At 40.6% G+C, this 13594-nt stretch overlaps 1 protein-coding gene across 1 annotated transcript; it reads right to left on the bottom strand.

The window, feature by feature from the left end:
* Positions 1 to 2193: 2193 nt before the first annotated feature.
* lrrc4bb (leucine rich repeat containing 4Bb) lies at positions 2194 to 13377 on the bottom strand. The gene is made up of 3 exons (XM_018681833.2): positions 12777 to 13377; positions 8096 to 8706; positions 2194 to 7980 (listed from the first exon to the last, which is right to left on the bottom strand). Exons 2-3 carry the CDS (start codon positions 8336 to 8338, stop codon positions 5989 to 5991), a joined length of 2235 nt encoding a protein of 744 aa, XP_018537349.1. The 5' UTR covers positions 8339 to 8706; positions 12777 to 13377; the 3' UTR covers positions 2194 to 5988.
* Between the last annotated feature and the right edge of the window lie 217 nt (positions 13378 to 13594).

The raw sequence follows: 13594 nt of genomic DNA, 5'->3' as shown, positions 1-13594 counted from the left end.
ATGTTACACAAGTAAAGTCCAACTAGGTCACCGGCATCTCCTCATACTTTCCATACTTTTCATTCTTGGTCCAAGCTAAGCCTGCTAACTGTTTAGTGTAGTACATCTTCATATAAACAATGCCTAAATAGGCCACAGGATCTGTGTTTAGTTTGCTTGCTATGACTGCAGCCCACACAGCCGTATCGAACGCACTGGTCCTGTGCTAAACACGTGTTCTTTTTTTTTTTGTGCGGCCGCTTTTAAAGTGGGAAGAAATAAAAAGCATTCACGTTATCATGGTTCCTCGATCAGCAGAGATGGAACCCACAGACTCTGACACCTCTGCTTCACAGTGGAGTTTATGTTGTGTCAGGTTCCCCACAGACTCTGCAGTCTGTCTGTGGGCCAGGGGAGCTGGGGGAATCCCTGGAGAAACACACAGCTGGGAGGTTATTGAATTTGAAGGAAAAAAGACAGCATAGGGAGTAGGAGAGGATAGTGCAGGCACAGTGGATTTCTAGAAAATGACTGCACCATAACAGTGCAAAGGGAGACGCTGATGTACTGTACGGGGAGAATATTTCCAAACAGCAGGTTTTCCTCTTTTCTTTTTACCACTTTGGAATTACAAGTGGGAGTTTATGTTGATATATATACCTCCTGTCTGTTATGTTTGCTACTTGCTGCAAGGGCTAGAGCTAGCATTTTTAAATTCCACCTTTTCTAATTGAAAATTACCCAACTCCATCCTATTATATTCCAACATCACAGAATGCGCTAAATGTAGCTGCATTTGAGCATTTCTCTTTCATCTTTGGTGCATATTAATGTATTCTTTTCTGCTGCATGCACACTCTTTGCTCACTTCCACACACCCTCCCACCTCCTCCCCCCACTTCATATGAGCACTACCCTTTTCAAACATAGCCAGAAAAGGACAAACTCAAGTGTTTTCTACACATTCGCCATATGTTTGCTCACCATTAACACAAGCTGAGAACCAGCAAAGAGCTGCAAAACGCAGATATTAATATCTGCTTGAAAATTAGTCACCTCAAGGTGTTACAGAACATTTGGTTTGATTACACTATTTTTCTCTGCTCTGGGTTGCAGTCTTCAGAAAATACTACGATGTAACCACTCTCTACAGCTATTTCAGTGCAAGGCCCTTTAACATTATGTCTTAATCTCATGGGGACTGAGGTCTCTGGGGACCAGAGTACAAGCCAAGTACAATTACATTCAAGAAAATTACTTTACATAGTGCCCCCTAAGACATTTCAAATACAATCTCCCTGCTGCAAGGCCCAAACATTTTATCTAAACATATTATTCAAATTCACTGTTGTGGTTCATGGCTGATGCATTTGTTATTACACGAATCCCTTGAGGTTGTTGTTTCGTCATGTGGGTTTGGACTTGTACCGTGCAGTGGACATCTGCGATGGTCTACACAACATCACCTCACCCCGGGGTTTCAAAATATGTACAAAAATATCAAATCTGGAGCATGCAGACGAACTGAAGAAGAGATTACTGTGAAGCAAAGGAATCAAGCTCTATTTTTTCAACTCTTTCAAGATAAGAAGTAATGATAATAATGTGTTGAGAAAGTCTCAGTCTCCTGCACATTTTTTTAATCTATTCTATTTACAGCAGCACAACCCAAATCCACAGAGTTGCTTTTACGCTTTGCCTTGCATGAAAAATGTCTAGAACTTCTCACTAGAAGGAACTGTCTTGTTTGTTTATTTTCCTTTTCTTTTCCCTGTTTGTCACATTTGCAAATTTGCAACATGCAGTAATAATAAAAAATGGCAGTGCAGGTTAATGCATAATTACGCTAATCTAACATGACAGACTGTTTGATTTATTAAGGCGGTTGCCGTGCTGTAGTGATTACAGGATGTACTAATGTTGTGTTGAATTTGTTAGATTAATATGACTGTACTTCTACAGCCACCCCTCTTAATCAGCGAAGACTAATATGAGTGAGTTTTTTTTTTTTTTAAATCATCATTCCTGGAAAATTATAAGCCCACCTCTAGCATCTAGAAGAAGTTTGTGTTATTCAATAAAGTCAATGAATTTTTTTGCACAATTACAGATTTTTACAGGTCCATGTAAGCTTATTTTGAACGTTTCCTGATTTTAGTGTGAAAAGAACAATAAAGTAACGAAATCAAGTAACAAAATACAGTGTAAACACAATTATTGTTCAGACTTTTTTTTTCATTTTGTTTTATAAAATTTCACGCAATAACTTATTTGAAACATTATCATGATGAACTTGTTAACTCATTTCTCATTTAGTTAGTTGTGGTGCCCTGCAGGATGAAATCACAACAAAGAATGAAAAGTGGTATATGTCTCTAATAGCAGAATAACTCCTTACAGCGGGCAGAAAAATTGAATCACAGAAGTAGCAAACAGTGAAATAATATACCTCTCAGTCATCGAATGACAGTCATTGAAGTGCAAGAGCAGCACATGTTGATTTTGCTATAATTGAAGAAATACACTTTGCTGCCACATTGTGTACCTGGATGGATGCATGGAAAAAAATGACATTTAATGACAATACATAAAGACCCAAATTGATAATATCACATACTGAGATACAACCAACAACTTGAAAAGAAAAAAAGAAAAGAAAAAAAAAAAAACACAAAATGACATTTTTTTTCCTTTTTTGTATTAAAGAAACCTAAATCTGTCTAGAGTTTAATGCTGTTCTTTCTTTTTAAAAAGCTTTCAGAACAGACCCTGTTTTTTTATATTGTTTTATCAAACAGAACAGCTTACCTTTAAAGTACCAAAAGGTCAGTCCATTTTCTTGTCTTGCAATTTGGTGTCTCAGATACGATAATCCATTTCATTAAGGAGTTTTGCTTCCAACCAAACCAAGAAATGTCATCTGGGCTGAAGCATCCATTGTAAGCGACGGGTGGTGCAGAGGATACACATATGCCAGTACTCCATCTGTAGCCAGGCTGCATCAATCCACCACCATAATATACAGTGAAGTACAGTTGCCCAATCTGCACGTATTCAGATTCCAGTCTCAAGCTTGTGATCTTCATTAAAAACGTGTCACATGTTAGCATTCCTAGAATGAGTCTCCTTCAGTATATGTACAATGGCAGCCACTATACTAAGATGCAACAAAGCCCTTCTGCATTTCCTCTAAATGTTAATAACAATGATGATAACTGTGCATGGTGCATGTTACAGATGTCCAGACGTATGAAAGGATCATTTCTGTGCTGATAAAATGAGTCACTATCGTGATAAAACATTGCTACGGTAGTGTTAAAAAAGATTTGCGCCATGGTTAAGATGCAGAAATGTACCCCGACACCCAGCACACAAGGAGGTATCTAATATGCTCTTTGAAATCTGACGACAGAGCCACCAAATGTAGCACATCAAGGGAGCAGCCATATGTTGTGTCTTTAGCCTTCATTTATATTCTATTTGTGTCTCTGTGGGGCTACAGTTGAACCCTGCCCACTAGATCTGTTGGTTGGATGGCAGCACAGTTACATTTACTATGGTTTTGAATGAGATTCACCATCCAAAAACACTAACACCAAGTTGAGAAAATACATTGAGGCTGTTCAGACAATCTGAGTTATTTGATCAAACCATTTAAATGTGGCATTGTAGGTATTAACACTTTTCAAAAGATGGCTCAGATGTTTAGCATTAAACAGGAAGAGCGTGTTGTGCATTGATGTAAAAGATGTTCCTTTCATGGATTAACCTCTGTGACAGCACAATCTGGGTGGGTTTTCTCTGATATCATCACTCATGTTATCATCATTGTTATTACTATTCTTCAGTGTTCCTTTTCTTTCAATAAGTGTGGGCTCATTGTTGATAAGAAAAACCATCATCACTCACATAAAACAGCTCCTATATATATATATATATATATATATATATATATATATATACTGTATATATATGCAGGTCTGAGGGAGAGGTGCAATTAAAGAAAAAACAAAAGAACAAAAAACAGCAAAATCACATACAGAGCTGCATTACAGTCAAAAACCTTGTTGATATGATTTTGTTGATAATACTATCTCAGGTACATTTATCTGGAATAACTGGTCACATGTCCAGTTTGTGCTCAATTGCAACAAACATTTTAGGTTCCTATTTGATACAGTCTGTTATCCCAAAAAAGTTAATTTATTCATTGTGTTTTTTTAATTACCTTTATCATCTTCCCATTTCAAAAACAGTGTTGAAGAACCACTATGGGAGAGGCATGTTGATGGCTAATTTCAGACAAAAGTGCCTTCATTAAGAATGAGATCATCTAGTTCAGTCAAAAACAGTAATTTTGCAAAACCAGTAGAGTCTGTGGAACATCTATAGGAGAATGACTAAAAGTCTGCCTGAACATGTTAATGGAGCAGATGGCACCTATCATTACCAGTGACTAATGGCTAAACCACAAACCATACATCCAGGTTTAGTACAGAGGCCTGCATAATGTTTCACTCTTTACTTATGTGGTTGCCATATTGACCCGCCACAACCCAATATATGATTGATTTATTTCACACGTAATGATACATGGCTAGACAACTGTACACATTATATCAAACTAACAAAAATAAAGAAATACATAGTTGAAACGCAAGAAGCGTAAATGGCATTTAACATATGAAAGTTACACTGTAAAAATGTGGATCTTACAATTGTCATACAACCAGACATTATTATTATTAATATACTGTACATTTCCATTCATTCCAATCATCCTTAGATGGATGTTTAATCCCTTCTTGAATGCTGCTGTAGATAGATGTCTAATCATCCTTATGACAGCATTTTATGGCATGATTATGGTAACCATGAGCAAGGAGGTCATATCAAATTCCTGTCTAAAAGCAAATATCTGGCTACTGATCTGATTTAAATAACACATTGTCAACACTTTATTTTACCCATACAGATCTTTGCATTGAATTACCTTTCTGTGTTTGTGGAACATAATTTTACCATTATTTGATGCTGGCATTTAAGTATCAGAATTGTCAATTCAAATACCAAGTAGCTGGCTTTTACAAAATACATAATACACTCTCAGAACACAAAAGTTTGTAATGATTATTACTGAAGCAACAGACAAAAGTTTGTCAAACAGAGATCTGCATTTACTGTTCTACAACCTAAATGGATTTTATGTCACAAAGCCAATTCAAAGATTCACAATGAGTGTTGCAATTGAGCCCTTATGTTTCTGAGAAGTAGCCAAACTTAAAACATGTATCATAACCAACCTCCACTATCATCGCCCCTGATTATTCACAAAGAAACAAACTATACCAGCTTATACATCCACCCCAAAATATCTCTGCATCGGAGTCTGCAATGATACATATTTAAATGAAAATATATTTATATAATTTGTGGATTTTTCACAGTAGTTTGTACTGCACTGTACCTTTTTGTCCATCTATTTATGCCTACATAATTTTCACCTTGAGGGAGTCTATTGAGTCACTTGAGAGAGAGTGTGGCTTGTGTTTTGTGTGGAAGAAAAATGTCTCTTGAATTTTGTTCTGTAATATCTCCGATCTTCAGTGTGGTAAGTGCTGTATATGTCTTTCATCTCTGCTGGCCAACAACGATTTGGGGACTGATTACTCGGAAAGGCTAGTTTTTCCCTATGAGAGCACAGCTTGTAGAAACTGCAAAAAACATTTGCTTTGGCACAGATTTACATTGTAGCAATGTCCATTCCTTGATCTCCATGGCCATGATCGTTACTACAAACACAAGTGGCCCATTGTGGTAATCCTTGGCTCAGTACACTGTCACGGATAAGTCTATGTGTTTGTGTATTGCCGTGTCAGTCTATCCTCTCTCCTGGTGTAATGTCAATGCACTCTAGTGTCTAATCATTCCGCGCATAAACCCAACATCAATCCCCTCTCTGTCTCCGACTCTTGCTCACTCTCTCTCTCTATACTCTCACTTTTGTTTTTAGATCTGAGTCTCTTGAACGTTTTCCTTCGAGCTCCCCTTGAAGAGAAGAGGCTCCATTTGGGGATTCTGGTTTTGGCCCATGAAACCCTTGATCGATCCATGTAAGCCCATAGTAGGCATGGGGAGAGACATTGGCAGCGGTGGGGACATAGAACTGGGGTTGGTGTTGGTGCCATTGCCTGATGTGGTGAGCAAATTAGATGTAGAGATTGGGACTGAGGTACAGGAGATGGGAATATCCTGGCCTTGCTGGTTCTTGAGGATCCCTCCTGGTCCCATCCCTTCGGTGCCAATACTAAGACCCATCACATTGTTGTTGAAATGATGGGTCTTATAGTAATGGTTTAGAGTATCTGTGCGGCCAATGTTGGGAAGATTGACTATTTCCGGGTGATGTATCCTTAGGGTTCCTTCACCACCTGTGCCAGAATTCATAGTTGAACCACCTGAAATGCCACTTCCAGCCCCGGCTCCGATCTCATCTTCCACATTGACAATTTCAATGGCTCTGGCTGGGCCATGGTGCTTGTGTAGCTGGTGCTGCTTCCGGAGTTTATAGAAGACCACCAACATTACAGCTGCCATAAAAGTGATGGCCACAAAGCAACCAATGATGATCTTAGTGGTTTTCATTACATCATCCAAGCCTGGAATGTTAGTTACATCCATAATGGACACAGTCACTGTGTTTTCAGTGGGTCTGTTGGCTCGTGGGGACAGTGAAGAAAGAGAAGAGAGAGAAGGCGATATAGTGATGCCAGGTCTGGCCTCTAACACCCCTCTTTGGACCGTAGGATTAGGGAAATCTATGAAGGTCTCGTTAATATACTGTCTTGCCGAGTTCTCCTCCTCTCCCCTTACTGTCTCCACTGTTTCCACAGTGACAGTGGTGAAATAACTGTAGCTGTTGCTGGGGTCTGAAGCAGACACATTGAGCACGGCGGTTGCAGTGGTGTTTCCAGCTGAGTTGGTTACCATGCAAGTGTACTGTCCAGTGTCTTGCACGGTCACATTTGTGAAGTTCAGTGTTCCGTCATGAAGCACTGAGATCCTAACTCGGTATGATCCGTGGGTCATCAGGGTGCCATTTGGAGTGAACCAATTCACAGAGGTCATTGAGGTTCCAGTACGACATTTCAGCTCAGCAGCCATGCCCTCAGTGACATTGAGGTCAGTGGGTGGCTCAACAATGACTGGGGCATAGCAGGTAAAGTGGCTCTGGTCTAGTTCACCAATGTACTTGCCCTTTAGACCTGGGGGCGCATGGCAGCGAGCACAACATGTAGTGTTGCTGGGAACTGTTTCTTTCAGCCACCAGCTGAGCCACAGAACGTCACAGTTGCACACCCAAGGGTTGTGGTTGAGATGTACCCTCTCCAACTGGTGCAGAGGGGTGAAGAGGTCATGGGGCAGGGAATGCAGGGAATTGTGGGAGAGGTTGAGCTCCTCCAGGTTTTTGAGGTCATCAAAAGCATTGCGTTCGATGACTGACACTCTGGAGTGCATTAGCCACAGCTTGCGAAGTGACACTAGGCCTTGGAAGGATCCAGGCCGGACAATACCCAGCTGGTTCCCTGACAACTCCAACTCCTCTAGTCGTACTAGTGGGGTGAGGTTAGGGATGTCCTTCAAGCCACACATGCCAAGATTCAAGAAGCGCAAATTTACCAGACCTTCAAAGGCAGCCTCTGAGATGAAATCCAACTTCCTGAGTTCCCCTAGGTCGAGACGGCGCAAAGAGGGAACACGGTGAAAGGCAAATGCCGGCAGCGTCTCGATGGGGTTGTTTCGTAGCCATAGTTCCCTTAGCTTGCTGAGGTACTCAAAGGCTTGTGATGGTACCACGGTGAGACGGTTGTCAAAAAGCTCCAGCGTATTAAGGTTGGGAAGGCCATTGAAAGCTCCCACCTCAATCTGTCGGATGTGGTTCTTGGAGAGCTGGAGGATTTCCAAATGCCGCAGGTGCTTAAATGTGTCAGACTTGATCACCTGGTGTAGAAACAGAAACATGGAGGCATGTTGTAGCAACATCAGAATTACTGCTGTCAACATATATTCATTCAGTATGAATGTATGATCTGCTTGTATATGAAGGCATATTTACCTGAATTGTGTTCTCTTGTAGATTGAGGTATCTTGTGTTCTCCGAAATACTATCTGGAACTTGATCTAAACTCTTCCTTGTACAGATGACACGGCTCGCCTGATTAGAGCAGGTACAGGGGGTGGGGCAGGCGGGTGCTGCCTCTGTGAGCTGAGGTCCATGGTTGTGAAACCACAACAAAAGCTGGACCAACCAGAGGAGGGGGGAAGGGGTACAGGGGCTGGTCACCATGACAACACGCATGGCAACTGAGTCATGACCCACCCCTATTGCTATGATACTGATAAGTCACCTCCAAACAAGGGAATTTAAGTGCTTGTCTTGATGTTCATATTTGATGCCCTTATTCAGTTTTTTCTCCTTAAAGCAGTCACTTTAAAAATTGAGAGGATATAGTGTAATGTTATATTAAAGACTCTATTTATCATTAATAGATTCTTATTTTACTTTGCTCATGCTTCTTTGACTATCAAGCACCTTGTTCTTTTCAACATGTCATTTTAGGGAACCCTGAATGTTTTTGTTCCCATCACAATCATTAGCATATAAATCAAATTTGGGGGAGGATTTGCTCTTGAAAGTGTTGTCTCTCTGGATGCTGTAGCTCCTCGCTGTAGGGGGAAGACAGAAAAGCAGAGAAAGGAAGGAGGTCAAGCAAGTGCACAGTGCAGTAGCTTTAGTAGATATTAGCCTGCCACATACATGCAAGTATTCCTGGGACTGAAATTTATATCTCAAAATATTACAATGTTCTGTTGCCATAGCACATGACAAGCTGGGTAAGGCTTTCTTTTCTAAAGAGGTGGCTCTCGAATTGTGGCCTGTAGTCTTACTGGTGAGTCAGCTGCCATTTTCTTCATAGGTTGAACTTAACATCTGGGTCATGGTCTGAAATGGCCACAAAATTCTAAAACCTCAAGCTGGGTCACAAGTGCTGCAGTATACCCATTAGGATGACAGTCTCATCATCCACTTTTTGATACTGGCATGCGTCTAGCCAGACACATACTGACAGAAGTAGAACCTCACATTTTAAAGAATGCAAAGTTGTTCAATGCAATTACAACTGCCGGTGGGACTCATCTAGACCTAAGGTTAATGCAGAGATTCATGCAATCCATCACGAGGCAGCAGCACAGCATTACAAATGAGATAACAAATGATGCCTGCATGCAGCAATTTAGCAATTAAGATATGAAGGAATGATTATTGACTGCTGAAATTTTACTGCAATGCACATGCTGTGTACAATAAGCAACAAACAATCAGACAAGATCCCCAATGTCTGAAGTTGATGAACCAAACAAGAAAATGACAACTGGATTGTGAACAAAGTGAAGACAATGTTGCAGAATACTTTTCTGGCTTTTGTAATACATAATTGTGTATTGTGTGTGTCTTTGGTTACGAGAGTGTCACACACTTCTTGTAACAGAAATGGCTACAAGCATCAGCAGACTCACTAAATTTAGAAATGCTTGGGCTTGTTCCCTTATAATGATTAGACCAAAGAGAAAGTGTTCATTGTTTTCTCAAGCTCGACACTATGACTCTAGCAGTCACAAGCCTGTGTTGTCTGTTGAAAACAAACAACAGGATCTTTGTTACCTGTCATAATATATGACCACTGTGTTACCATAATTGATGTTCTATATAAAATACCTCCTTTTATCTCAAATATTGTACTCCCTAATAAACAGGTTATTTTTTAAAAGCTTCCATGGCAGTCCTTAGCATTTCCACCTAGAAACACAGTTGCTGTGGCAACCTGCTCACTCACCATCTTGTGTTTTTACTGTCCAGTGCCCTATTCCACATTACTGTGTTTAGCTGAGCTTGATGAACATTTGTTGTTAAAAACAGATCAGCAACACGTTTTTGGTCTAAATCTACATGTATCTGACTTAGAGCTTAATAAGTATTCCCTTGTTCCCACATACACAATCAATGGTCTTTTTCCTCTGCAGATACTTTTACCTACAGGAACAAAAACTAAATGTTGAAAATCTAGTTTTGTATATGGAAATATATATTTATGTAAGTGTGGGGAAAACTAATAGAGCACACAGTTGAACCTTGGCCTTCAGTATCACAACAGAGGGAACAAATCTGCCATGAATCTTAATATCTACAAGGTCTGAGGATTAGGTCAACATCAGTCTTTATTAAAAACATAGCTCTGAGAACTTAAAGCAGCTATTAAGAAAGCTCATAAGGGAGTGTATGCTAAAAATAGACTTTTTCAGATGCTCTGCACATCCCACAGACTTTCTCTCTCACTCTCTCTCTCTTTCATACATACACATACACACTTCCATATTCACAACCATGCTAAGTGTAACTGCAAGAGAGAAATGCAGTGACAGCACACTATCCATCTCTGCGTAGAAAATAAATGTAGGTTTATGAATCCTAAACCTACATGTTACTGTATGCAGCCCCTTTGCAGCACGCATCATTATGGTGTTCCTTACACTACTGTCCGTCCTTTAACAGTCTCTTTCTCATCCCCATCCAGCAGGTAACTGAGCATTTCAATAATGAGACTTTAAAAAAAAAAAAAAAAAAACATGCTTCAATGTCTCTTCTGGACGTCAGAATTGTATCTGATCCAGACTGGTGGTTTGATGGTTAGAATGATTAACTCATCATTAAATGATTCATGGAAGCATCAAAACACAACATCATTAATATTCAGCTGGTCAAAGAATTGATCACACCAGTGATCTCTAACCAGAATTTGTTTTTTGATGCAGTGTTGCATATGCTGACGCTTTATTGAAAATACTGTTAGGTTGGTGCTTTGTCTTTATTCTTTTCTTTTTTTCCCTCATGGATGTCTTGAAAATATGAGTGGTTAAATGTGATTTCAAGAATCTGGTGCTCTAATTCCTCCAGCCACTGCCACCATTTCTGAAATTTACAGAGGTAATGGTGAAGTTTGCTTTGCACAGCTATGTAAGACATGTGCAGTTGAATCTAGGACATATACATTCTCATGCAAATGCACAATTGCATTTTGTTTCTGGCTATAATGTGTTTCCATGATCACATCATTACAAAAGAAAAGCCTTTGGCAGCAGTCAACAGTAAAGATGTTTGGTGCAGTTTTTTTCTTAAAATTGAAGGAACTGAAGATTTTCTTTGCATTAAGTGGTAAAAGTCACTGGGGTGAGGCGGTTAAACAATCCACGTAAAGCACCGCACAAGGTAAAATTGTATTATGGGGGAAAGACCTTGAATCTGCAAGCAGGACGCCTGTTGCCTTGACCTCCCATCTTCAAGTTCTCCACCACATGAGAACAACAGCATACATGGACGATGGCCTTTATTTTTAGAATATTACACCTTGACTCATCCTGAGGGCCAGCTCTGTCGCCAGTGGCCTTGATCCTCATCCTTGAGCAAAATGTGTTTTTCTTTGGGTTTATGACAGGGCTTATGAGACATCGGGCTGAATTGTATTTTCTTTTCTCATTTTCTAACCAATTTCACTCAGAGTTATTTCTCTTTCTTGATCTTAGACCCCTTTTTCCATGTCAAGAGCAGATTGCAACCATGTAGATATTGATTATTCGATCAGGCCTGAGAGAGCGCTCAGTCGTGAAAAGACAAATTAGCTGCAAGCTGCTGACCAATTGCTACAAACCAATCACATCATCGTAAGCGCCTGATTGTATCAATGCCTTGCTCTCCACAACAGAGTCATTAAGGTTTATGAAGAGGCAAAAAAGGTGTCTTGTTGTTTTCACTAAACATCGAAGACGGTGGGATGTTTCCTGTATGCCTACACAAGGCCCAATTAGACCTCATGTATTTACAGATGGTCTAGATGAACACAAAGCGACACAGGTGCAGCAGGGCCAACATCATCTACTGTAACTATGACAACACTAGATTGATTCAGGACGTGGGAATCGGGGTAGGATGGGACGCATCTCACCAGTATAGTAACATCTATTGCTTTAAAAGAGAGAAAATTGCCGGTTGATGCCATATATTTTCTGCACTTTCAACTGCTGACAAGTATATTTCCTCATTTCTCTGATATCAACTCCTGGGGAAAAAAGCCCCCCTCCCCCTCCCTCCCAAAAAATAGACACAACCTGTCCATTTTCTCCTGCAGTCGCAACCTCTAATCTGCAATCTCTCCTCATCATATAGCCTCTAGCATAATATCTCCTACAATTCAACAGAATGGCCTTATTCATCTATGCAGCTGCGCTCACTACGGCGCACCTTCTCGGGAACGCAATTGAAATTCTGAATAGGCCTAATTCTGCACATGCTGCATTACAAAATGGCTTGCATCCATTCTCTCTTCAGGGTAATGACAACATGACTGCACCCACAAAAAAATCATCCATAGACTTAGTGTTTTTTTTGTAAGATAATATGTGTGTGTGGACATGTGAAATGCACAGGCTTACATAAGGAACCGTGTTATTTTAACACATTTACAATGAGCACCACAGCTTTAATCCACTGACACGAATGTATCTTTTGCTGGTATTAATTATTCACTTAAATTATCATGCATCTGTGCAACAATCGCACATTTCATTATTCAGTCTTTATCGTCCCCTGACTGATTTCAGCATCCATGCACATTGGGTAACAATTGCAATAATTACGCCGGCCATTTCAGCCCCTTCTACCTGTACATCCAATATACACGTACCTCAATGTTTCGGCGGCTGCGGCGTGAGGTCGATGTTTTCTCTCCTCTCGTCCCCTTCCTCCCGATCGTCAGTTTTCCGAACCTCGCTATCTATCTCTCCCCTTTTTTCTCTTCCCCCCCTAAATTGATTCGCTTGTTTCCACGGCTGTGAGCTGGCTCTTGTTCTCGTAGGCTAGATCCGCAGCGCCAACGCAACGCGGGGGGCTACAGCGATGATGGCAGGTTAAAGATGAACAGAATCCACACACACACTTACATATACACGCGCGCGCGCTGGGAGGAGGAATAAATAAAAAAGAGAGAGGAAAAAAACCCTCCAACAGAGATCAGATTAAGGGGGTCGTTGGAGAAAATGATGTTAGTATTATCACGTTTAGGAGGAACGAGGTTCTGGGGCGAGTGCATCCATGCGCCGTATCATCGCTGGGAGAGGAACGCAGGCAGCAAACGCGACGGCGCCCGCTGGGCAGAGCATTTTGCGTCCAGCATAAGCGACTCTTTACGCACATTCCGTATGTTCCTGTCTGAATCCCACTAAGACAGCATTAGAAGAATAGATGAACGACCAAGGACTCGTGGATGTACCTGCGTTCCTTAGACGTTTTAGTGGATTAAACCCTACATCCAGAGCAGGGCTGTTACCAAAATAAGAGTCTTTTCTTTGCCTTTTAGTCTGCAGAGATTTTTTTCTATATCACAGATGGAAATAAGCTCTGAACATGTAATGAGTAGGTAGTCATATATTTATTAATATGACTCAGCAGCTCTCCATGATCAGCTGAATAAACTGAGTCAGTGTCTTACCCCTGATATATAAT

This window comes from Lates calcarifer, linkage group LG23 (assembly GCF_001640805.2).
Source record: "Lates calcarifer isolate ASB-BC8 linkage group LG23, TLL_Latcal_v3, whole genome shotgun sequence".
Taxonomy (NCBI): Eukaryota; Metazoa; Chordata; class Actinopteri; family Centropomidae; genus Lates; species Lates calcarifer.
The sequence above is the reverse complement of the archived record's forward strand: the minus strand, read 5'-3'. Positions and strand labels throughout refer to the sequence as shown.

What these genes read in the sequence shown, in the direction of transcription:
- lrrc4bb (XM_018681833.2), bottom strand. Translation starts at nt 8,338, where the DNA reads ATGCGTGTTGTCATGGTGACCAGCCCCTGTACCCCTTCCCCCCTCCTC. An exon ending in TACAAGAGAACACAATTCAG is followed by an intron (nt 7,981 to 8,095) that starts GTAAATATGCCT and finishes TTTCTACACCAG; the next exon opens with GTGATCAAGTCTGACACATT.